Source organism: Rattus rattus, chromosome 1 (genome assembly GCF_011064425.1).
Source record: "Rattus rattus isolate New Zealand chromosome 1, Rrattus_CSIRO_v1, whole genome shotgun sequence".
NCBI lineage: Eukaryota > Metazoa > Chordata > Mammalia > Rodentia > Muridae > Rattus > Rattus rattus.
The window spans coordinates 21,957,486-21,982,887 of record NC_046154.1 but is presented as its reverse complement, the minus strand read 5'-3'; the positions used below and the strand labels follow the sequence as shown (position 1 = coordinate 21,982,887).

Here is a 25,402-nt window from a genome sequence, read left to right as displayed (position 1 = left end):
ACCATGACCCTGCGTTAAGATCCTACAGGGTTTTTAAGCCTCAAATCCACAAACATCTGTGCCAAGTTATTTCACCGATCAGGATGTAGGGATAGAGGTCTCCTTAGGAACCTGTCTTTGTTGTACACTTACCGTTGTTTGTGGCGGGGAACGTGCCTTGTCTAACATTCATTGTCCTCACTCGTCTACCAGGATGGGACTTGTCTAATATTCATGTCCTAACTTGCCAACCAGGATGTCAGTTACCCACGTATATGTCTCTTCCTGCCGAGTAGGATGTCAGTTCCCAGGGAGGTCTTGGGAACTTAAACTTTATTGGACCACAACTCAAAATGGAAGTCTTACTCCAAGTAGTTTCTTACACTGGTGGAGGTGTCTGTCTTATGTTGGGGTCCATCCCAGGGGCAGCTTATAAAGGCAAATACCATCAAAACTTATACATAGGTACGGAAATCACTGTTGGGTGGTTGGTTCCGGTCCAAACTTATTGTGGGTAATAATAAAAAGCAGTTCTGCTGGCTTCTATCATGATTGGTTCCCAAGGGCACAGAATTTAACAGACTATGCAATCAATCTTGGCATTAGGAAGCTTCTTAGCAGAAACATATGAGAAAGTTTCCTTATTAGGGCGGGCTAGCCAGGTAACTGTTACCTAGGCCTTAACATTCCAGTTAGGCCTTAATGGTTCACCTAGGTCCTAACAACAGCCTGTGATTCCAGCTGTAGGGGACATGACATTCTGCATTCACAAGCACATACATAGAGACATATATGTAAACCATACATATAATTTAAAGCATACCTGGCTGGAGAACTGACTCTGTGATTAAGAGCACTGGCTGCTCTTCTAGAAAGACCCCGGTTCAGTTCCCAGAACCCACTTGATGGCTCCCAACCATCTGTAACTTCAGGTCCAGGGGAGTTCAGTGCCCTGTTCTGACCTCCACAGGTTCCAGGCACGCATGGGGTGCACATACATGCATGTAGACAAACCTTGTACACTTAAAACAAATTAAAATGCTTAAATTATCCATATACACACACGTAATTAGCTGTGTACATTTGAAGACTGGACGCCAGTGCCCAGCACCCAGCACCCATCATCTGACTGTACTCTTAGCCAGTGCTAGAGGCTGAGACAAAAGTTCTCCAGAGCAAACTGATTGGCTCAAACTGCCCAGATTCACCAGCTCTGGGATCAATGAAAAGACCTTGCTCAATATATAAGGTGGAGAGTGCTGGAGAAGGACAGATGTCAACCTCTGGCCACCACACACATGTGAACACATACTACACCACGGTGATATATATATGGTGACATTGTGTGTCAGTAATAACTCAATAGCGCTGGAAAGAACCAGGTGCAGTAGCCAAGCACTTGGGACATTGAGGTAGGAGGGTCTGAGAGTTCTGAGCTAGCCTAGGCAACATAGTGAAATCCTCCCACATTGAACAAAACAAGCAAAAAGCCCTTAGTCCTTACCCTTGGGCGATCACAGCAGGAAAGGGACAGATGTGCAGAGAGACAAGAGGAGGCATGGAGGCTTCACGGCCAGCAGTAAGCTCAGACCGGTCAGCAGTAAGCTCAGACCGCCCCATTCTGAGGCAGACGCATGCTGGGCAGGGACGGGCTGGGCACAAACTGAAGCAGGGAGAAAGGCTGGTGTTCAGTGAGGGGAGGTGGTGGGAGGTGCAGCTAGCCAACTGGTCTGGGGCCAGAGCCTTTCCCTTCTCTCTAGTTCTGTGTGCCCACACCTGTTCTTGGACCACACATCTGTCTGTCTGCCCGGGAGCCTACAGCCATCAGAGAGAGGCCCAGGGCAACATCTGTGTCTCAGTGTTTTTCTTGTGACTTCCCGCAGGAAGGGGCCCTGGACCTTCTGAAGAAACTGAACAGTTGCCAGATGTCCATCCAGCTGCTACAGGTGGGAGGAGGGGCTCCAGAGGCAGCTGCTACAGGTGGGAGGAGGGGCTCCAGAGGCAGCTGCTACAGGTGGGAGGAGGGGCTCCAGGGGCAGCTGCTACAGGTGGGAAGAGGGGCGCCAGGGGCTCCAGAGGTGAGAGGAGGGTCTCCATCCAGCTGCTACAGGTGGGAGGAGGGGCTCCAGGGGCAGTTGCTCTGTGGGAGGGAAAGACCCCATGGAGGTTTCTGAGGGGCGGTGAGGTGCTGACATGGAGTTGAGGGTACTGGGAACGTCTCTTGAGGGTAGGTTCTTTCCCAGGCTCAGGGGTCAGGGTCCTTGCATTTAGGGAGAAGATTCTTTCTTTGAGTCTTTATCCAAAGCCCAAGTGGCTTTGACCCAAGTGGCTCATGATCCAGGGAGAGGGAGGAGTCCCCCTGCTTTCAAATCCTTGGATTTCCCACAAACCCCCAAACTTTACCAGAGACTTCCGTCCCAAAGGGACAAGCGCAGATCTAAGAGGTGGCAGCCAGAGGTAGGTCTAAGTCTCGACTTTTTCTCAAAGCATCTAGTAGACCGAGAATGGTACAGGGTCCTAGCGACAGCCATCACTCACCTCATCCCGGCTTTCCATCAATGGTGCCTATCAGTGAAGGCTTGAGTCTCAGGCAGGGGAGTAGTGGTCAGAGTGTAGTTCTAGGATAGACGACCAAGGTAACGTAACGTTGTCTGCTGGGGGGTCAGAGCAAGGACCCTGGAGAGGTCTAGACGGGGAGTGGGGGCGGGGGGAGCGATGGCTGAGCCCGGCTGCTGCCTTCAGTAAGAGTGGCTGGTTCTGGGTCAGCTCCCCTCCTCCTTTCCTCACAGACCACCAGGATCGGAGTCGCCGTCAATGGAGTTCGCAAGCACTGCTCAGACAAGGAGGTGGTGTCCTTGGCCAAAGTCCTCATTAAAAACTGGAAGCGGCTGCTGGGTGAGAGGGGGCAAGAACGAGTGGAGATGGGGCTTCCTCCCCACATATGGGAGAGGCCGTGCCTGGCTGGTTGTGGGTTCTCATCTTATGTCACTGAGTTATTTACTAAACGGCATGTGACCTCAGGATCATGGCGTTCACGGTGCTGTGTGCGCAGATGTAAGATCTATATGTAACATATAACTCTTAGTGTATGTGTCAACACGCTTCTGTTTGGGTGCATGTATGTGAACACTGCCTGACTCTGCATGGATGGGTGTACTGCTAGTTCCATGTGAGGTATACATGTTCTCTCTATATATATCTCTGTGTGCACGCACATGTGTGTGCATATGTCCACATCATGCATCTGCATGCATGCATTTCTGTGTATGTGCATGTGTGCACCCATGTACATGTGTGTGCACATATATGTTTGTGCATGTGTGCACATGCATCCCCATGTGTGCATGCATGTGTGTGATGGGCCTGCATGCAGCCGTCCCCCAGTCCTGGTCCTTTCTCTTCCCCAGACACCAAAGTCACACAGGTCTGTGCTGTGAAGGTGCTGAGTGGGGACACAATGCCACAATTTCATTTTCAGACTCCCCCAGAACCACCAAAGGAGAGAGAGAGGCAAGAGAAAAAGCAAAGAAGAAGGAGAAAGGACTCGGCTCTTCAGGCTGGAAACCAGAAGCAGGTCTTTCCCCACCGAGGAAGAAAGAAGGAGGAGAGCCCAAAACCAGGTGCTTCTTTCTAGGGCTGGAGAGGAGGGGACCCACACTTGTCACAGAGCACTTTAGAGAATGTCTTGAAGACAGCCCTCAAGGTAGATGTCAGCGTCTCCTCTGGTGCTCACCCTGCAGTCTTTTGGCTCAATCTGACCTACTCGCGTGACCCCAGCTTCCCCTAGAACGGTGAAGGGATGGGAAACGTGCCAGCCACGGAGCTCTGGCATGACTCAGCTTTGAGACACTCACAGGAGCCAGGCACAGCAGCGCACACAGCTATAGACACCGCACTCAAGAGGAGGACAGGGAGATCATGGATTTTTGGCCAGCCTGGGCTACATAGCAAGATCGCTGCCTCCAAAACCAGGAGGGGTTCTCCCAGGAGGCTCTGCAGCTGTTCTCTGGTCCCTCAGATATAAAGAAAGATGGTCAAAATGGGAGAGGACCCCTGCTCAGAAGGATCCCCATCTCCCCGGCATTGCACCAGTCCCATAAGCAAAGCCTTGATGTGTAACAGGAGTAGCCACCACCGATGAGAGCCACGTCTTGAAAGCTGTGGCTCTCACTAATCACCTGTAGACTTCTCTCAGCCTTTCCTGTCCAGACACACTTTATGAACCAAGCCATGGCTCGGGCAGGGATGTTGCCTGGTAACGCAGCTCACATCCCACCTTTGTCAGGTCTGCAGGGAGGGTCGGGCCTAGACTTTGTCCATTGGGAAGAGAAGTGATTGATCCGTACTGACTCGGCAAGCCACCAGGAAGCAGAGCATCCTGGGAGTGAGGACTTTCCAGATCCCACAGTTACTATGTGGGGGTGGGGCTGGATCCGTGCCTCTGCAGAGAGGAACAGAACATGGTGGTCTCAACCCCGTGCCCACTCCCTTTGTCCACCCTAGCCAAGTACTCCCCAGGGTATGTGTGTCTTGGATAGGACACAAATGCCACGTTTATCATGGTAAAGATTTCATGGATGTCTAGATGAAGCCATGGTAGAAGGTGAGGCAGGAGGACAGCTTGAGAGAACTTGGAGTTCCGCCCTGAGTGACATAGTGAGCCCCCATTTCAAAAGAGGGATTTTATGTTTGGCCACCTGGTAATCAGGTTTGTAGTAGATACTGTCACACTGCAGACACACACCTTCAGAATCTTTTTAAATGCCTCTGTCAAACTTTAAACGTTTGTGTGTGTGTGTGTGTGTGTGTGTGTGTGTGTGTGTCTGTGTGTGTGTGTGTGTGTGTCTGTGTGTGTGTGTGTGTGTGTGTGTGTCTGTGTGTGTGTCTGTGTTGTGTGCATGTGTGTGTGTGTGTGTGTGTGCACGCCAGGGTGCATACACACGTGAGTATGTGGAGGTTAGGGGACAACTTGTAGGAATCAAGTCTGTCTCCTACCATGTGGGTTCAGGCTTGGCATCTCCCCTCCTCCCCTTTCCTTCTCCCCTCCCCTTTTCTGTCTCCCATCTCCCCTCTCCTCCCTGCCTCCCCTCCCCTCTCTTCCTGTCCCTTGTCACCTCTCTTCACAGTGCTGGGGATGGGTCCTAGGGCCTTACGCATGCTAGGCAAGCCCCCTACACCACTTGCCCAGCCCATTCCCCACGCCACACTGCTTTTTACGTAACTTTCATGGAGGGCTGTTGCATAATGGATGCCACAGGGCAGGAAGTTCTACAGTACTCTAGAAGATGTAAGTTGTGGAACTACAGCTTACGAATAGAAATTTTAGACAGGGGCTGGAGAGATGGCTCAGCGGTTAAGAGCACTGACTGCTCTTCCAGAGGTCCTGAGTTCAATTCCCAACAACCACATGGTGGCTCACAACCATCTGTATGGGATCTGATGCCCTCTTCTGGTGTGTCTGAGGACAGCTACAGTTTATTTATATAGAATAAATAAATCTTAGAAAAAAAAAAAAAAAGAAATTTCAGACAGGACCAGGCAGTAGAGACCAGGAGTAGTTGCTCAGTGCATTTTGGAAATTGAAGATTTTTTTTTTTAACCTCTGACCTCGTCACACTAATAGCATGGTGGCTGTAGGATCGGGTGGATTTTCTTCCTTTGCATCCATTCTTTCCTTCTGGACACTGGCTTCTTATAAGACTTTGGGCAAGGCCCACACCTCATCTTGGTCCTTACTGTTCTCATTTGCCAACTCAACTCAACTCTCCTAGCCTGTGTGCGCTTCCCCCAACCTCCTAAGTAGCCTGCAGGGGAGGCCGAACGCCATCTCAGTGTCTCCAGCTCCAGATTCATGTACCAACATGAGAGGCAGGCCAGAGCCCGCCTTGACAGCAGGGCCTGCTGAGGGTTCTCAGTAGAGTAATTAGGCGTTCAGGGTAGCATCAAGGCGGGATTCCTGCAGACCTCTCTGCTTCCTCCCTTGTATTGTTCTGTCAGGTAGGGGTGGGCGAGAAGGACTAGTGGGTACCTTGGGGCCTCTCTTTCCCTGGCAGCTGCAACCCCAGCAGGCTTCCTCATCCCCTGCCCCGCAAGCCTTGCTCCAGGGTTTCCTCTCCCAGCAAAGCAGTATGGCTGCCGGCCCACAAGGCGGCATCATCTCTGGTTTTGTGTTTTTCAGGAGAGACTCCGTGGACTCCAGGTCATCCACCACCTCCTCTCCAAAAAGGCCTTCGCTGGAAAGGTAACGCAAAGGGCCTTCTTCCTCAGGCGTGGGTGCGGGGCTCTCTGTTGTGCCGGATAAACCTGAGGTAGGAGAAGAAACCTACAGTACCTTACCTTCAAATTCTAGGACCTGCAGGCATGACTGCCGTCCAGTCACTGTCACTCCAACACCGAGTGCCATGCCCAAGGTCAAGTTGAACTCAGTAAGGACAGCCAGGGCTGTACAGAGAAACCCTGTCTTGATAAACAAACAAACCAAAGCCAGATCTGGGAGACAGGGGAATTGCTATAAACTCAAGGCTAGTCTCGGCTGTATAGTAAGGTCAGGGAGCTGGTTATGCCAGTGTTAGGGTCATACCTAGCCAAGAGCCCTTCCTGTACGAAAGGCCTGACAGAGTCAGCAGGAGCAGACGGGGGTGGGGGGATGGGGAGGCGATGCATGGGTGAATCCTATCCCTCACAGATCTCTCCTTTAGAAACTGGAGCCACTGGCTTGGGAACAACTTCACCAGAGTTATCAGGCTTGTCCTGTTGCCTGCATCATCAGATTGTAGGGCTCAGAGCCGAAGAAGAGAACAGTTAGGCGGTGTCGGGATAATCTGTGGCTCACGTCACTTTGACGGAGGTGGAAAAGGATCACATTGAGAAATCTGTTCTGGGGTGGGATTTATGGATGTTTGTATGGGACCTGTGAGGCAATGCAGGGCACCAACAGTGGTCGCCACAGTCCTTGTGGCTGGAGCTGTCAGGGTGGAAGACTGCATGGAGAAGCAATGCTAAGAATTCAGGCTGGGATGAGACTGTTTGCCTCGCAGGCATGGAGTCCTGGAGTTCATTCCCCACCATTGCGTAAACCGGGTGTGCCTGTGATCCTGAGAACTCGCGAGATGCAGGCAGGAGGGTCAGAAATTGAAGGTCATCATCTCGTCGTTAAGTATGTAGAGAGCTCACAGCAGACTGGATGGGGGCGAGCCCACATCTCGACTGAAACAGTTGTGGTCTCCTGAGCTGGCTGTGGTAACCCGAGAGGCAGAGGCAGTTGGATCACCAGTCTGAAGACTAGTGCAGAGTGTGGCTAGCTAGACAGCCTGCCTACCTGAGGGGGTAACGCTACCCAGCCCTAACCAATGGTTGCCTTGTGAAAATGCACACCCAGTGCATCCTTCTGGGCTTGTTGTTCTTTGTGAGGTAGGGTCTCACTACGTATTTAAAGTTAAGGGGGGTATGCACCAGGAGCTCATGGTTAAGGCCCTGGCTGACCCTAAGCTCCTGGGCTCAAGCAGTCTCACTGCCTTAGCTTTCTGAGTAACTGTACAGATGTGTCAGCATGCTTGACTGCCATCCTCCAGGGGGGTTCCAGGTCTTTATTTATTATTTGTATGTGTGAGAATGTATATGTGTAAGCATGTATTTTTGTGTGTGTGTGTCTGTATGTGTGCATGAGTGTGCATGTGTGTACATCATGTATATGACGAGGTCACAGGGCAACTCCATGGAGCTGGTTCTCTCTCTCTATCCTTACATGGATTCTAAGGTTCAAACTTAGGGCACCAGGCTCATGTGATGATCCCTCTGACCCCAGTCTTTCAGTATTTTTTTTTTTTGGTTCTTTTTGGGCTGGGGACCATAACACAGGGCCTGCAGGCCAAAGGCAACTTACAGGAGTAAGTCCCCAACCCCAGTCTTTCAGGGATGGAAAACTATCCTCACATTGATCTGATTGGTTATATGCCTTGGCCAACCCACAATGGGCCAGTTTGATGTGTTTTGTGGTGGTGGGTGTTTATCTTCATTTAAGTGTCCAGGGCATGGAGCTGGGGTGCACCATACATGGGCAGGAAGTCACCCAGAAAGGCACTGCATGCCCGGGACCTGCCAGTTTTACAGGTGTTTTGTTGGTTTTTTTTTTTTCCCGGAGCATGAGGACCGAACCCATACACGGGCCTTGGGGCCAGGGCCAGGCAAGGGCACTACCACTGAGCTAAACCTGGACCCCTACAGGTGTTTTGTAAGCCATGCTGGGAAGGTCACTGAGAAGAGCAGTTAGCGCTCTCAGTCGCTGAGCCTTTCTCTCCCAGTGTTCCAGTGATTAGCGGACATCTATGTATTAATATTTCTTCCTATGACTTTTCCAGTTGTAACTATTGGCCACGTGTGCAGATCTTTCTTTTTAAAAAAAGTCATTCATTTATTTAATGTATGAGTACACAGTAGCTGTCTTCAGGCACAGCAGAAGAGGGCATCAGATCCCATTACAGATGGTTGTGAGCCACCATGTGGTTGCTGGGAATTGAACTCAGGACCTCTGGAAGAGCAGTCAGTGCTCTTAACCACTGAGCCATCTCTCTAGGCCGTAGATTTTTCTTTTTTTTTTTTTCTTTTTTCTCGGAGCTGGGGACCGAACCCAGGGCCTTTCGCTTACTAGGCAAGCGCTCTACCACTGAGCTAAATCCCCAACCCCCAGATTTTTCTAAGACACAACTGGACACACAATGTGACCCACCAGAGTGCAGCCTCTAAGACCAGGCAAAGATCAAAAGGTCTGTCTCAGGACAGAGGTCACTGAATCCATAGCTTGGATTCCTTGGAGTGGCTACACCATGGGATGGGAATACAGGAAGAATGTCCAAGAATGCCTTCTATAGGAAGGAGAGTCTGAGAGGAGTTGGCCTGCTCCCTCAGCAGATGGTGTTATTCTGGGAAAGCAGTGCAAAGGGGTGGCAATGGGAGTGAGCGGTGTTCTGAGAACTATAGCTGGAATGGTCATGTACAAGTAGAGACAGATGGACACAGACACACAGAGCCACAGACACACAGGCACACAGAGACAGAAGACACAGATACAGACAGATATATACACAGAAAAACAGACATACAGACAGACAGATATATACACAGAAAAACAGACAGACAGACAGACAGACAGACAGACAGACAGCGAGAGATACACACATGTGCGTGCGCAAACAAAATGCTTCATGATAAGTTGCATTCAGATCACTTGCCTATAATCCAGAGTTTGGTTTGACAGCAACTGTGAGTTGCAGTAACTGAACTGTCCACGAGGTGGCGCAAAAGAACAGCAAGCAGGGCCCCATGTGCCTCTGCCAGGCACCAGGAAGGATTTCTAAGAGCAGGCACTAGTGCTGAGACCTGAGGCTAAGGCTGACACATTTGGGAGCAGAGGGACGGCGCACATAACATGCACCTAATCCCGAGCCTCGCTAACATGCCCTTTCTGGAGTTTGGCAGTCCCTAACGGTAGGAGTGTGACTGGATGAAACATAACCCAGTCACAAAATCCAGGCCACCAGGCAGCCTGCTCCTAGCCAAGCTGGAAGGCACGGAGCCAGGGTCCAGAGGGGAAAGTGCTCCAATCAGCTGCGGCTTGCGGGTAAGAGGACTCTTTTTCCAGACACAGTGAAATGTGTTGGAAGAACTGGAAAGACAGACAGCCCTTTCCGGTCTGACTCAGCTTCTTTGGACGTTGGATGGATGACCTTAGACGACTCAGTTTCACTCACTGAGACTCGCCGGATTGATCTTGTGGGGTGGAAGTGATTTTGACTTCCCAAGGTCATGGTGAGGATCGGATGGTGAAACGAAAAGCCGGGCATTGCTCTCAACTACACACTGCAAAGGTGGTGTGTGATCATGTGCAGGGATAAGTAGCCCGATACTTTTTACTGGAATCTTCTTAGGTTCTTTTGGTCGTTCCAACAGACCCGTAAGATGGGTGCTACGTTATTCCTATTCTACATGTGAAGTATCAGAGGGTAAAGAAACCACCCAAGGTCAAAGTGGGTATACCAGGCTTTGGGGTTTGCCTCGGAAGCCTAGATTTGTACACGTATGTATTCATTGTGTGTGTGTGTGTGTGTGTGTGTGTGTGTGTGTGTGTGTGTGTGAGAGAGAGATCGGGCACACACACAGAGGTCAGAGGAAACTTTGGGAAACTGCTCTTCTCTTTCCTCTATGTGGGTTCTAAGATTGAAATCACATCACCTCACAACTCTTCTCATCAGCTGAGCCATCAACGCCTGGATTCTTCAGGGACTAGGGGATGAATGAGACCAGCCCTTATTTTGTAGCCCAGGTTGGAACTCATGATCCTCCTGCCTCAGACTCCTGACCACTAGAATCACAGGCATGTGTGGCCACACCCAGCTCACACCCAGCTTTGGAGCTTAGCCCCAAACTCAGTGTAAGCATTCCAAATACGACAGCTGTCATTACTGCCAACTCTAAAACCCTGTGTTGTGGGCTTCCTTGGTGTGAGCCCTGAACCTCATGTGTGCCCGGCCACACACAGCAGGGAACGGGAGAGTGAGCCCGGGTGTAAGCAGAGGGAACTGGAATACTGCTTTTCAGGCCACCCCCCTCCAGGTGAGCTCCGTCTGCACTCCCTTGTTCTTCGGCCTTTTATGATCAATCAGCCTCTATCATGCATTCGGCAGCCATTTAGCAAGCTAAATAAGGGTCCTGTTAGGGGAGTAAATGAGCCACACGGTCTCTGTGTGGACTGTCATTTGAAGAGGGAAGCAGACAATGTTTATAAACATATGAGCGAGTTAATTATAGACTTGGCTAAGTGCTACGCAGTAGGAAAACAGGGCGGAGACCGCCTCCCTGAAGATGTGACCTTTGAGGGGAGGCACGAGGGACAGGTACCAGGAGCTCTGTTTTAAACTCTGGGAAATGCTAGCTCAGTCCTATTCTCAGACAAACTCCTTGGGTGTGGTGGTGCGTGCCTTTTATCCCAGCGCCAGGGAGGCAGAGGCAGGCAGATACATGAGTGCTAGGCCCGCCTGGTCTACAAAGTGAGTTCCAGGATACATAGTTGAGGCTACACAGAGATACCCTGTCTCAAAAAAAAACAAAACAACAACAACAACAACAACAACAACAACAACAAAACAAAAAAAACAAAAAAAACAAAAAAAACAACCTGCAGATTGAGAGAGAGCTCAGCAAACAGGGGTACAGCCTACAGCACTCAGGAGAAGTTGGGTGTGGTGGTGTATGCACATGCATATTAAAATCCCAGTCCCAGAGAGGTCAAAGCAGGAGCATCCCTGGGGATCCTGGGCTGGCCAGCCTAGCCTAACCACGGTGAACAAGGTTCTAGCAAGAGAGAGTATCTCTGACAATGAGCTGGCTGGCTCTGAGGTTGACTGCACGCACGCACGCACGCACGCACGCACGCACACGAATACCAACCACAAAAATCAACCAACCAGCTAGGGATGTAGTTAAGTCATTACCTGAATACACTCAAAGCCTAGGCTTAAACCCCAGCACTTCATAAACCAGGCAGGGATGCACATCTACAGTCTTAGCAGTTGGGAGGCAGAGGCAGGAGGACCAGAGATGTTCAACGCTATCCTTGGCCTGTTGGAGGACAGCTTTGACTGTGAGATCTTTTTTTCCCCATGTAGTCGCTGCAGTACATGGGGTCACTGTAGGTAAGGGATCAGAGGCAGGGAAGGTGCTGACACACAGCCCTGGGCTCTAGTCTTGGTGAATCGTTCCAGGTACAACTCAGTGATGGGATTTTCCAAGTTTGTTTCTTTGTATACACATCGGATGGTAAGGGTATTGACTGCCAGGGACTCCTATGACGATTAAACTAGGAAAATGTTCAAGAAGTGCTTGGCCCAACTCTGGTACTTGGTAGGAGCCAGGCCTCTTAATAGATCGTGAGTACTCAATAGACTGTGAACTCTAGGAGGGAGGGAGATAATCCCACTTGGCTACTTGTTTTTGCTGTAGTTTCTGGAGAGTAAGGATGGACAGATGGACAGACAGGCAGATAATATATAAATGTATGGAGTACCCTATAAATACTGGATGGATGATATAAACTTATATATACAGGGGCAACTAGGCCCAGTACAGAAAAGCTGACGTCTATCCATTGAGTGCTGCCTGTCCTGAACTGAGTAGAGCGCACTGTTTGCTGGGAGCCTGGGTACCGGCTCAGAGGCTTGGGCTTGAGTTCCTGTAGGCTCCACATAGAGGGCCAGAGTCACGCTTGGATATTTTAACTCATTTCTTTCTTCCTTTTTGTTTTTTAGATAGGGTGTTACTCTATAGCCATGGCTGGCCTGTGGCTTACTATGTAGACCAGGCTGTCCTTGAACTCACAGAGAGCCACCTGCCTTTGCCTCCCAAGAGCTGGGATTAAAAGGCAAAAGGCATGTTCCACCACACTGGGCCTCAAGCTTGTCTTCATAATGCATCCATTTCTGTTTTTGTTTTTTTTTTTTTTTTTTTTTCCAGAGCTGGGGACTGAACCCATTGTAAGGGCAGGCGCTCTACCACTGAGCTAAATCCCAACCCCTATGCATCCATTTCTAAGATGCACTTTTATTATATATAAGAATAGTATTGGGGGGGGTGAGGCTGGAGACATGGCTCAGTGGTTAAAGCATTGATGCTCTTCCAGATGGTCCTGAGTTCAATTCCCAGCAACCATGTGGTAGCTCACGGCCATGTGTAATGAGATCCAGTGCCCTCTTCTGGTGTGTGTGAAGGTAGCTACAGTGAACTCATTCATATATATACATATATATATACATATATATGTATATATATAATCATTCTTTTTTTTATTTTTTTTTATTCATTTTTACATATAAGTACACTGTCGCTGTCTTCAGACACACCAGAAGAGGGCATCGGATCCCATTACAGATGGTTGTGAGCCACCATATGGTTGCTGGGAATTGAACTCAGGACCTCTGGAAGAGCAGTCAGTGCTCTTAACCGCTGGGCCATCTCTCCAGCCCGAAAATAAATCATTCTTTAAGGCAAAATAATAGTATCTGCCTCCTGGAATTGTTCTGAGGATTAAATGAGATGATCTTATGATCGAGAATTACAAGTAGCACTTGCCTCAGAGAGTGGCTGTGAGAGCTGGAGGAGAGCACCCGCCCCCATGGAAACATCTAGAATGCTGCTCTCCGTTCGATGATGTCAACATGTCTGTTACCGCTTGCCATCCTCAGATCCAACAGCAGCAGATCTAAAGTGGAAACTCCCAAGACCCCCAGCAGCCCCTCAACTCCCACATTTGCCCCCGCTGCTGTCTGTCTCCTGGCCCCCTGCTATCTCACCGGGGACTCTGTCCGGGACAAGTGTGTGGAGATGCTGTCAGCGGCTCTGAAGGCGGAAGGTGAGGGCTTGGGCTGGGGATGAGGGAGGGGGAGGGAGAGATACCGTCTGTTTAGAGTCTCCAGTCGGGGACAGGAATCCCATTGTCAAGAAGTATCCACGGCAAAGTCAGGCGCAGGGCTAATGTCTGTGTCCCGACCTCTTTTAGATGATTTCAAGGACTATGGAGTCAACTGTGACAAGCTGGCCTCAGAAATAGAAGACCATATCCTCATAGCACGTGGGGCTGGGGGTGGCTAAACTGTCTAGTTGTCAGGTATGGGTGCAGCTCTGGGGACAGCTCCCTGCTCTGCCCTTGAACCAGAGCTGAGTGAAGTCGATGTTGCTCTTGGGTCTTGCCGGGTTGCCTGGGTTCCCCGGGTTCATCTGTTTGCAGGCGAGGAGGCGCCGGAACCTCAGGGAGGCTCTGTCACCCACCAAAGCTTCTGCAGCTAATCCTGCCCTGATCTGCAGGATCAGAGTGCAGCCTGCTTCACACATTACATCTCCTCCTCCCTCCCTCCCTCCTCCCCTCCCTCCCTCCTCCTCCCTCCCTCCCCTCCCTCCCCTTCCCTCCTTCCTTCCTCCCCTCCCTCCCTCCTTCCCTCCATCCGATGCTCCTGAACTGCACTTTCTGATGCCATTAGGCGGGCACCGTGCCAGGCAACCGACACTTCTTTTTTTTTTTTTTTTTTTTTTTTTTTCGGAGCTGGGCACCGAACTCAGGGCCTTGCGCTTGCTAGGCAAGTGCTCTACCACTGAGGCTAAATCCCCAACCCCAACCGACACTTCTTGACTGTCTTTTTTTTTTTTTTTTTTTCGAGCTGGGGACTGAACCCAGGGCCTTGCGCTTGCTAACTTCTTGACTGTCTTAATGCCCCAGCCACCCCTCTGGAGCCTGTTGGGTGTTCTCATGGTCTATTCAGGGAAACTAAAGCTAGGGATGGCAAGGTATCAGAGCTGGATCGAAGGCCTTGGTATATGGTTTTATGTATTAAAAAAGTGCATTTTAAAAAATAGAATCTCACTGTGTAGCCGTGGCTTGCCAGAACCCACTCTCTCTATGTAGACTAGGCTAGTCTCAAACTCACAGAGATCCTCTGCCTCAGGTGCTGGTGTCGAAGGCGCACGTCAACACTCCTGTCCGTTCTGTGTATTTATGCTTCCTGTGAACGCTACCTTCTGTGAACTCAACCTATTTCACCTCCTGATTCTTTTTCACCTTTGGGGGAGTGGGTATTGGTCTTCTGAGACAGGGTTTCTCTGTGTAGCCCTGGCTGTCCTGGAACTCACTCTGTGTAGACCAGGATGGCCTCGGACTCAGAGATCCTTTGCCTACCCCCTCTCCCAGTATTGGGACTAAAGCTGTACACCACCACCCCTCGCCTCCTGATTTTCATCGCCCTGTGGAGACCATGGAGGTGACTTCCTGTAGTGCCATTCTACTACGATAGAAGGCGTGGTTTGTGGGGAAAATAGTTGCTGGGTGGATGTGTTGCACTCTCTCTCTCTCACCCGAGACAGAGGTTTGCACGTCTAAGATGGAGAGTGGAAGGAGGGTGGTGATGGGGAAGCTCCAGGAGAAAGGATTCTCAGTGTCCCATGAGATGTTTGACTGGGTCTGCCTGGGGGGCCAGGCACCAAACATTAGGCAGCCAAGCAGCCTGTTTCCGTCTCCTGGCTGAAGTCCCCCTTAGTCCCCCAGCATATCCGCTGGAAGTCGGTGTTAACTCCTGTTCGCCGATTCGCCAGCCGTAACTCAACACATTTTGCGCTTCCCAGCCTTTCAGTAAATGCATTCTCACCATTTTCTGTCAATTCAGGAACCCAGAGTTTTGGGGTCTCAGGATGTCATCCCCATTTTCTCCAGAACAAACCGGTGGCTTCTGAGCCCAGTCTGAAGCAAAGCGGGTGACCCAGTGCCTAGTCCCCTTCTGTCTGTCTTCCTCATTTGCTTCCTTCCTGGTCTGCGATGAGAGGAACTGAAGCTACAGCGAGCTGCTTAGCTTTTTATCCTAGTGGCGGGGAGGAGAGGATGAACACGGGGTTTGTATGTTCTGTGTCCCTCAAAGGTCTGTGCTCTGTGGAGTGACCCTTACCTGACATGGTGTGGGGTGAGACTTAGGTGTGGCCTCTGACAGGTCCCCAGAGTCCCAGGACTGCTCCTCCTGATCTTCCCCTATGATATATGCAGAATGAATCAGAGAGAAGCCGCTGTCCACAAGCAGCCTCTCAGATTACAGGTTCATGCTACGGAAGTTCTGAAGAGCAGTTTCGAACTCATAGCTTAGGTCCGCACTTCTTTGTGGCTTATTCTTTTTTTTTTTTTAAATTACATATATATAATATTATATCTATAATAATATATATAATATATTTAATGTGTGTGTGTGTGTGTGTGTGTGTACACTGTCGCTGTCTTCAGGCACACCAGAAGAGGGCATCCAATCCCACTATAGATGGTTGCGAGCCACCATGTGGTTGCTGAGAATTGAACTCAGGACCTCTGGGAAGAGCAGTCAGTGCTCTTAACTACCACCACCACCACCACCACCACCACCCCCCTACATATTCTTTTGTTGTTGTTTTGTTTTTTTCAAGACAAGGCTTCTCCATGTAGCCCTGGCTATTTTGGAACTCACTCTCTGAGCTGGCCTTGAACTTGGAGACCCACTGCCTCTGCCTTCCAAGTGCTGGGACTAAAGGCATGCGCCATCACCGTCTGACTATTCTCACACTTGGATTGTACAGATAACATTAAAACAAAAACGGGACGAAAGCCAGGTCTCCACCTCCTTCCCACCGGTTCCCGAAAGCCGGCTGCTCTGCTCTGGGCATTGCCCTGGTCTCTCTTGGCTATGCCTTTTCCCAGCAATGACTTTGACTTTCTGCCTTTACTTGGCTCAGGAGACCAAGAAAACAAGGCTGATCTGCCCAGCCCTGCCCTTTATCCTGAGATGGGTAGGGGAAGGATCTGGGCTGCTGGGCTTGGACAGAAGTAACTATGGTCCATGGCCAGGGTGGCTTCCTGCCTGTGAGTGGACAGAGCATTGTTAGGAGGAGGAGACCTGATTTGCAGCCCTGCCCCTAGTAGGACTCTGTGCTCTCATCCGAGCAGGGACCTGACCCCTTTCTCTAAGCCTTGCTTCCTCGTCTACTTGTGGGAGAAGTAACTGGTCAGCCATTCCCAGAGTGGAGCCCTGGGATGAAGGGCCGTGCCTAAGAAGGAGGGAGACTGCTGAGCGGACTCCTGTGGGGAGGCTAGGGATGTAGCTTGGTTGGTAGAGCGCAGCGCTCAGGAAATGAATGTAAGAGAACCAGAAGTTTAAGGTCATCCTCAGCTACATAGAGAAGTCTTGGCTACCCTAGGCTACAAGAGACCCTGTCTCAAAAGCAACCAGAGGTGGTGGGGAGAACACAGGACTGCTCACTGGATTTGTCATTTAGTTCGTTTTGCTCTTTGGTTTCTTGAGGCAGGCTCTTTGTAACCTTGGCTGGTCTGGAACGCACTCTGTAGACCAGGCTGGCCTCGAACTCCATCTGCCTGCCTCTGCCTCCCCAGTGCTGAGATTGCCAATGGTTTGCTTTTGTACTTCTCGGGGCCTGAAACATGTGGCTCTTGACCCTTTCCTTTGACAGTTGGTCTCCTACTCTGGAGTCCTTTCAAGCTAGAGGTTACCCTCATTTTTCTCTTGTTAGCAGTCCTGAACATGGAAGGAACACTTGATATGTTTCATACCCCATACTAGTTCCTGATGTGTGATGGTACACGTAGGCCTCTAACAATCCCAGTTTATTTTGGTGGTGGTGGCGGTGGTGTGTGTGTATGTGTGTGTGTGTGTGTGTGTGTGTGTGTGTGTGTGTGTGTGTGTGTGTGAAGAAGGGAGAAGGGAACTGAAGCACAGAGGCATGTGACTCACCTGAACTCCAGTGAGAGACTCTGACAGACAGGCATGCCTATCCCAAGTCCCTGATACCTGGCTGCAGTCTGTCCTCTCCCTGGAGGCCCTTCCTGTCTCTGACACTGGGCTGACCCATGTTCAAAGCAGATGCCCACTGAGCAGAGATGTCCCCTGACCCCGATACAGACTCCCCTTCCCCATGCTCCTCCGAGGATGGCACAGTGGCCCTTGACCCAGACACATATCTATCAAGAACTCAAGAGCACAGACATGAAGTACCGGAACCGTGTGCGCAGCCGCATCAGCAATCTGAAGGACCCCAGGAACCCGGGCCTGAGGCGGAACGTGCTCAGCGGGGCCATCTCCCCAGAGCTCATTGCCAAGATGACAGCGGAGGTGAGGAGGATCTGAGGGCAGAGGGGCCGGCCGGGTGGGTGGGCGGGGGCTGACGTAAGGGCAGGGTAGTGTTAGATGGGGCTCTGAGAGCAATGGATGTGACTCTGGGAGAGTCTCTCTGTGAGAGACCCAGTTCCTCTCTCACAAGTGCAGTTATGTAACGGGCCATGAGACCCTCACTGGACAGACAGCCATTTATTTGACCTACTTGTTTCAAACACCACATCTTTTTTTTTTTTCTTTCTTTTTTTTTTTTTTTTTGGTTCTTTTTTTCGGAGCAGGGGATCGAACCCAGGGCCTTGCGCTTCCTAGGCAAGCGCTCTACCACTGAGCTAAATCCTCAACCCCTCAAACACCACATCTTGGGAAGATCTTTGACACATCCTCAGGTGTGGTCTGCTTCCAGGGCTACCAGGGGACTCCCTGTCAGTCCGAAAATAGAGGAATGAATACACCCAGAGAAGGGGAGAGGAAAGGCGTTGAGGTCCTAAAGACTATGGGGTTCAGGGCGTTTTGCTGGTCCAGAGTGGGGTTATTCTGTGCATGATGTATAGAATGAGAATCTGGGATGTGTGTTCGTGGTATGTGGTATGCGGAGTGTATGTGGTGTGTGTGACGAGTGCACAGATGGGACTTTAGTGTGTGGGTGTGACATATAGCTTTGTATGGTGTAGGGGAAGTGTGGAGTGTTCGTGTGTGTGATATGTAGTGTGCATATCACTTCAAGTGTGAGCTGACATGAGTATGTGATTAATCTGAATGTGTGGTTAGTGTGTGGTTAGTGTGTAATGTGTGGTTAGTGTGTGGTTAGTGTGTGGTTAGTGTGTGGTTAGTGTGTGGTTAGTGTGTGGTTAGTGTGTGGTTAGTGTGTGGTTAGTGTGGAGTTAGTGTGTGGTTAGTGTGGAGTTAGTGTGTGGTTAGTGTGTAATGTGCGGTTAGTGTGTGGTTAGTGTGGAGTGTGGAGTTGGTTTAGTGTATGATGTGTGGTTAGTGTGTGGTTAGTGTGTGGTTAGTGTGTGGTTAGTGTGTGGTTAGTGTGTGGTGTGTGGTTAGTGTGTGGTTACTGTGGAGTTAGTGTATGGTTAGTGTATGATGTGTGGTTAGTGTGGAGTTAGTGTGTGGTTAGTGTAGAGTTAGTGTGTGGTTAGTGTGTGGTTAGTGTATGGTTAGTGTGTGATGTGTGGTTAGTGTGTTAGAGTGATTAATGTACGTGTATGCTTAGTGTAGTCTGTAGCATGTGGTTAATATGTGTGTGGACTGCACTAGAGTGTCAGTATATAGTATAAAGTTACTATGTGGTTAATGTGTGTTGCTGTGTTTAGTGTGTGATTTGTGGTGTGTGGTCTGTGGTTAGTGTGTGGTTACTGTGGATATGGAGTGTTTAGTGTGCAGTCTATGGTGATGAGTGTGGTTAGTGTGTGGTGTGGAGTTAGTGTGTGGTTAGTGTGTGGTGTGGAGTTAGTGTGTGGTTAGTGTGTGGTGTGGAGTTAGTGTGTGGTTAGTGTATGATATGGATTTAGTGTGGGGTTAGCGTGTGGTTAGTGTGTGGTGTGGAGTTACTGTGGGGTTAGCATGTGGTTAGTGTACCGTGGGACATGTAATTACTGTGGGTGGTGTATAGTTAATGAATGTGAGTGTCTGAACGGCACATACATGCTGCGTGGAGCAGTACAGAATGCTGTTACAGTCCAGGGACTTGCAATTCTGAGGAAAGAGCTCACTACTCGCCCCAAGCACTCCAGAGAGCGGGATTAGGATAAACAGGGAACCCAGCTCCCAGGAACAAACCACGCATCAAAGCCACCACGCTGTTCACTCACTTTTGCTTATTTGTGGAGGGAGCACAGGGCATGTGTGGAGGTCAGAGGACAACTTATGGGGTCTTACACACACCAGACAGATGCTCTACCAACTTAGAAACGTCCCCAGCAAGGCCCTATCGGCTGTGAATGACAGCATAGCCCAGAGGTAGAAATTGTAACTTATCTTTGCAATGTCTTAGTCAGTCCAGGATGCTGCAGTAAAAACAAACAAACAAACAAACAAACAAACCCAAAAAACTGTACACCCAGCACTTGGGAGGTGGAAACAGGAGAATCAGGAGTTCAAGGTTAGCCTGGGCTGCACAGCAAACGCAAGCACAGTGTGTGATTCAAGAGACTCTGTCTCAAATAAATAAGAAGAGAAAAGTAATGATTAGCCGAAACTAGGCCCCCTTCAAATGAGCCTTGGCTACACCTGATCTACAAACCACTCATAACTTCTTCTGCCTACACACCCTGTGTCTGCCCAGTCTCTTTGGCAGAGGCTTGAAGAGGTTCAGTGAACAGGGGTCAGATAGATAAGGGAAGGGCTGGATGCAGTTGATGCCGTATCTCCAGAAGGGGCATGGACCACTGTGCTCCTGGGACGCTGTCTGAGGTGTCTATCCACGGCGAGTATTCAGACCTCTGAGCCTTGTTACTGCGGGGTCCAGCTGGGTGGCGCAGCCAGCAGGTCATGGTTCCCAGAGCTATGGTTCCCACCAACAGACAGGACTAGAGAACATCTATAGCTGGGGCAGGCGCTGGGTTAAAGTCCAGACTGGGACACGGGTGAGCAGTGGCCAAATCAGCTGCTGGGACAGTTTGATTCAGGCAAAGGCCTGGCGGGCAGCATGAGCACGGTGCTGAAAGAAAGTTTTCCCAGTACTAATTCCGGCTACGAGCACCCGCTGCTGTCCTACGCACACCCAGATGACCTTGACCCAGCTAGAACTCCCAGATTGGACCTTCCAGCTGGGATGGAGAGGAGACTCCTCCAAGACAGGCCTTTTCCCAGATCTGGTGGAACCAGGGGGGAGTCTAACTTCTCCTCCATCTCTATGTTCTTGACCCAGTATGGTACCTCCACACACACACACACACACACACACACACACACACACACACACACACACACACACACACACATGCCAACAGACTCATTTCTCTGCAGGAAATGGCCAGTGACGAGCTGAGGGAGCTGAGGAACGCATGACTCAAGAGGCCATCCGCGAACACCAGATGGCCAAGACAGGCGGTACCACCACTGACCTCTTGCGGTGTAGCAAGTGCAAGAAGAAGAATTGTACCTATAACCAGGTGGGCAGAGGTGGGGTGGGGTGGGGGAGGGGTCACAGCAGGAGGAGGGGAGGTGGGATGGAGGGGGACATAGTAGGGGCAGGAGGGGCCGGTTCACAGCAGATGGACAGGAGGTGGGTGAAGTGGGCGGGGCCACAGCAGGGGGAGGTAGGGTGGAGTGGGGCGGGGCCACAGCAGAGGGAGGGAAAAGACTCCCGGGAGGTATCTGAAAGGAACAGGAAGTACTACTCCCTTCAGGCCACAAGTGGAGGGCAAGCTTGGAAAAGCCACCAGCTTGTTGCTTCTGGGAAGCGTTCAGATTGTGGAATCAGCTTCTGGGTATCCATGGGGCAGAGCCCATGTGTTCTGTCTATCCTGAAGTGAGAGCGAACCCTAAACCCTAGCTGTGCTTGGTCCTCCTTACACACCGCTGGGCACAGACTTCAGGAGAGTCACAGAAGTTGGAAGGAAGCATAGCCATGTGAAACCTCGCTCCTCCTTAAAAACGCTGGGAAATCAGAGCCAAACCTTTCTTTTCATTTACCCTTACTTGGCTATTTTGAGGAAGGTCCTTGAATTTATTTCAAAGCTAAGGCTACCCTGGAATTTCTGATTTTCTTGCCACGGAGGTGGGATTTCATATGTGCACCACCATGATTGGCTTTTGGGTTCCAACCTTTCTGAGGTCAGTGTTGTCCAGTCAGCTTGTTCAGTGATGACTAAGGGGATTCCTGAAGTGACGATATCCAGGAGCCTAGCAGGGTGTGATAGGAATAAGGGACCTTCTCCTAAGCTCCAAGAATGGCCTATGGCTAGTTATGTCGTTGGAATACCAATATCTTGAGTTCTAGCTCATATTTAGTGATTTTAGAACTCTATTTCTCTGTCTGCTCAGCAAACAAGATTCATTAAGAGTAACCAGGCTGGTAGCCCCTGTCTGTGTTAGGGTACAAATCTCGGCTCACGTCCCGGCAAACCACACCAAACCAACATGGTTCCATGTGGAAAGGTTTAATAAGAGAAGAAGAGGAGAAGAGGAGAGGAGTAAAGGCCGGCCATGAGCATGTGGAGGGCAGGGAGGAGGGGAATGGGGAAAGAAGGGACAGAGGGGAGGAGGGGAAGAGGGAAAGATGAAGAGGCAAGAGAGCAAGAGAAGAGAGTAAGAGAAAGGAGGGGCAAGCAGCTCCTTTTATAGTAAGTCAGGCAAACCTGGCTGTTGCCAGGTAACTGTGGGGGTGGAGCTTAGACAGACTGCCAATGGTCACTGCCTCACTGAGAAGCATGAGGATTAGGATTACCCTGGGCTACATAGGGAAACCTGTCTGAAAGCCGGGAAAACGGGATTGAGAGGTGTCTCAGGGGTTAAAGAGAGCTTACTGCTCTAGCAGAGGCCAGACCCCAGCTCCCAGATAGGATGGTCCACAGATGCTGTAACTCCAGCTCCAGGGATTTGATGCCTCCCACTGGACACAGTGGGCACTTGTATACACACACACACACACACACACACACACACACACACACACACACACACACACACACACATCTTTTTAAAACAGAGTTGGGAGTATGGCTCTGGTAGTAGATCAGTAGGAGGCAAGGGGGTGGGATACATAAAACATTGGGTTTGGGGGGATGGAGAGATGGCTCAGTGGTTAGGGGCACTGGCTGATCTTCCAGAGGTCCTGAGTTCAAATCCCAGCAACCACGTGATGTTTCACAACCATCTGTAATGAGATCTGATGCCCTCTTCTGGTGTGTCTGAAGACATGACAGTGTACTCATATACATAAAATAAATAAATCCTTTAAAGGAAAAAAAAAACAAAACCCAGTGGATTTGATGCCCAGCACCAGAGACCAGAAGTGAGGATTCACATTAATCCTAGCACTGGAGAGGCAGAGGGAGTGGGCTAACAAGATGGCTCGTTAGGTAAAGGTGCTTGGTGCCAAACCTGATGACCCAGAAGTGAGGGAGAGAACCAGCTCCTGCACATCGTCTTGTCATCCACACATGCCATGACCTATGCAGCCACGTACATACATGCAGAATCAAATGTAATCAAAATTGTTTAAAGAGAGGAAGAAGGATCAGAAGTTCGAGGTTATTTTTGGATATTCCATCAGTTCAAGGACAACCTGAGATACTTCAGATTCTGTCACTGAGATGCGGAGGGAATATCAGGACCACTTTACCTTTAGCACCCTGTGGCTACAGGAGAGATACAGTTGTCTGTTTTGTTTTCTGGAAAGTTCTCTGGAAGATTCCAGTCCTGGACTTGGAATACATCTGTGCAAGCCCCAGTGCTCGCCCAGGCCCATGATAGGTATTCGCTTGGGATTGCCCTTCAGAAGTGAGCTCTCTCACTAGCAGAGTTGAGTCTCCCCAAGAAAGCCCATTGCTCTCTCTCCTTATCTCTGCTGTGTGGTGACAAGGCTGTGTGCTATGCTGTGCCCTCCTGATGGACAGCTAGAGTCATGCTCCAGCAGAGGGCTCCTCCCCAACAGATCCCAGTAGACATCACCAGGGTTAGCTTTAGAGACTCAGAAGACAGCTGGGAACTCCAGGGCCTTGTGGTGGGAAGCCCATGTTGCTGAACCTGAGTGACTGACGTGCTTGGGGGGTGGGCGTTGGGGATGGGAAAACACAGCGTAACCCACCCCAGTGATCTGTGAGCCTCCTTTCCTCTCTGGGTCTCAGCCTCTTGTAGGATGACTATAGACAAGGTGATTTCCCAGACACCTCCGACTTGGACAGATATGTCAGATACAGTGTGCTCAGGGGCTAAGTCTGGGAAGGCTTCCTGTAAGAGGTAAGGCTTTGAATGAGAGAAGAGAAACCAGTTCAGAGGGTCAACAAGAATGCACCTGCCAAAGTCAGTAGGATTCTGAGTGAGCTGACAGTGACCAGAGGAAAAGAGGTTATTGAAGTCGGGTGAATATCATGGCCAACCTGCTTCTAAAGATGGCGGGAGCCACAGCAGGCCCTGGAGCAGGGGCGGAATGACCTCGTGAATGATTCTTCTCTCCTGTTAGGTGCAGACACGCAGTGCTGATGAGCCCATGACCACCTTTGTCTTATGCAATGAATGTGGGAATCGCTGGAAGGTCTGTATCCTCGTATCTCTCTCCCCACCATCCACAGATGCTGCCCTACATAAGAAGTAGCCCACAGGCAGGAAGAGGGCCCATGCTAGCAGGCAGAAGGCTTACCAGCCTGCAGAGTCAGCCTGTAGACTGTGACAGAGGCAGGTAGTTGCCGAGGAGGGAGAGGAGGGAGTGTTAGGCAGGGCGGCAGCTGGGATGGGTGGCAGCTCAGTGTATAACAGGGTGAACAAGGCTGTGTATCCATTGACTGTGGATAGGCATGGCTCTCTGGGGACCACAGAGGGAGGAATTGCACTGAGAGTTTAGACCAGGCCTCTACTGAATGCTTTCACAGAAGCTATTGCTCTTGACCTGGCCACACAGGGATAACACGGGGAGACTGAGCTCTGTCACAGTAGAGAGGCCTTTTTGTTTTCTTAGGAAGCCCTGGAAAAGCCTTTTACTCCTCCGTGCTGTGAACCTGGCACCAGAACTCACAGCAGGAGCAACAGAATCCCGTCTGGGTCCTGCTTGCTGGGGAGATATAGCTCAGTCCTAGAGCATGTTCTGATATGTATAAAATCCTGGGTTTGATGCCTAGTGAAACACACACACACACACACACACACACACACACACACACACACACACACACTAAATTATAAACATGTAATTTAAGAAGAACATGAAAAAGATACAGGGTGAAATGGGTTTAAACATATTCCCACAGCCCAGCCCAGCCCAGCCCAGCCCAGCCCAGCCCAGCCCAGCCCAGCCCAGCCCAGCCCAGCCCAGCCCAGCCCAGCCCAGCCCAGCCCAGCAATGATGGCTGCTACGGAAAAGGACATCCTGTGTGCTGTGCTCTGCTGGAAAGGCAGGGTCCAAGGGAGGTTACCTCTTGTCTTCTGACAGCATCACTAATGTCCACTGCCATGTGGGAGAGCTAAAGTCCAAGAGGTCTGGGACAATCATGGTATTTTTGTTCTGAGATGAGGTTTCTCAGTGGAGCCCCAACTATCAACTCCTTACACAGACCAGGCTGACGTCAAACTCACAGAGATCCACCTGCCTCTGCCTCCAGTGTTAGGATAAAAGGCGTGCACCACCCCGCCTGGCTGAATCCACCTTCTTGTCCATAAGGCTCAAAGAGACCTCTTACGCCACTGTCTTTGGTTTTACAGTTCTGCTGACTGAACCACCCACCAGGAGAGGAAGACGGAGCAGGAAGCACAGACCCCATGACCTGGAACAAAATAAAAGTTCAAAAGATGGAAAATGCTGAGCCCTGGATGAGGCTAGGGATTAGAGGAGGTGGGGGAGGGGGTTCTTTGTGCCAATTATTAATCAGTCATGCAAAATGATTGGCTTATAGTGGGGGGAATCCTATCTGGGGCATGGTACCCAGAGTCTTTATCGACAGACCTACACAGGTCAGCCTCAGATTGGAGGAGCCTTGTCCTGGCAGTGGCCTGGCAGATTTTTGAGTTCCTTCTCCCCTACTGGAAAATAGCAGATTGGGGCTGGGGGTATATAGCTCAGTGGTAGGTGCAGGTCTCAATCC

General features: G+C 50.4%; 1 protein-coding gene across 1 annotated transcript in view; it reads left to right on the top strand.

The window, feature by feature from the left end:
- The window catches only part of Tcea3 (transcription elongation factor A3), a 32,712-nt gene extending 7,554 nt beyond the window's left edge, over window positions 1–25,158 (top strand). Inside the window, 11 exon segments of the mRNA XM_032896111.1 lie at window positions 1,863–1,925; window positions 2,769–2,874; window positions 3,458–3,599; window positions 6,158–6,220; window positions 13,212–13,378; window positions 13,526–13,582; window positions 17,500–17,654; window positions 20,631–20,664; window positions 20,667–20,776; window positions 23,791–23,862; window positions 25,023–25,158. Of these exon segments, the coding sequence (XP_032752002.1) occupies window positions 1,863–1,925; window positions 2,769–2,874; window positions 3,458–3,599; window positions 6,158–6,220; window positions 13,212–13,378; window positions 13,526–13,582; window positions 17,500–17,654; window positions 20,631–20,664; window positions 20,667–20,776; window positions 23,791–23,862; window positions 25,023–25,031 (978 nt within the window). The 3' untranslated portion in view covers window positions 25,032–25,158.
- The last annotated feature ends 244 nt before the right edge of the window (window positions 25,159–25,402 follow it).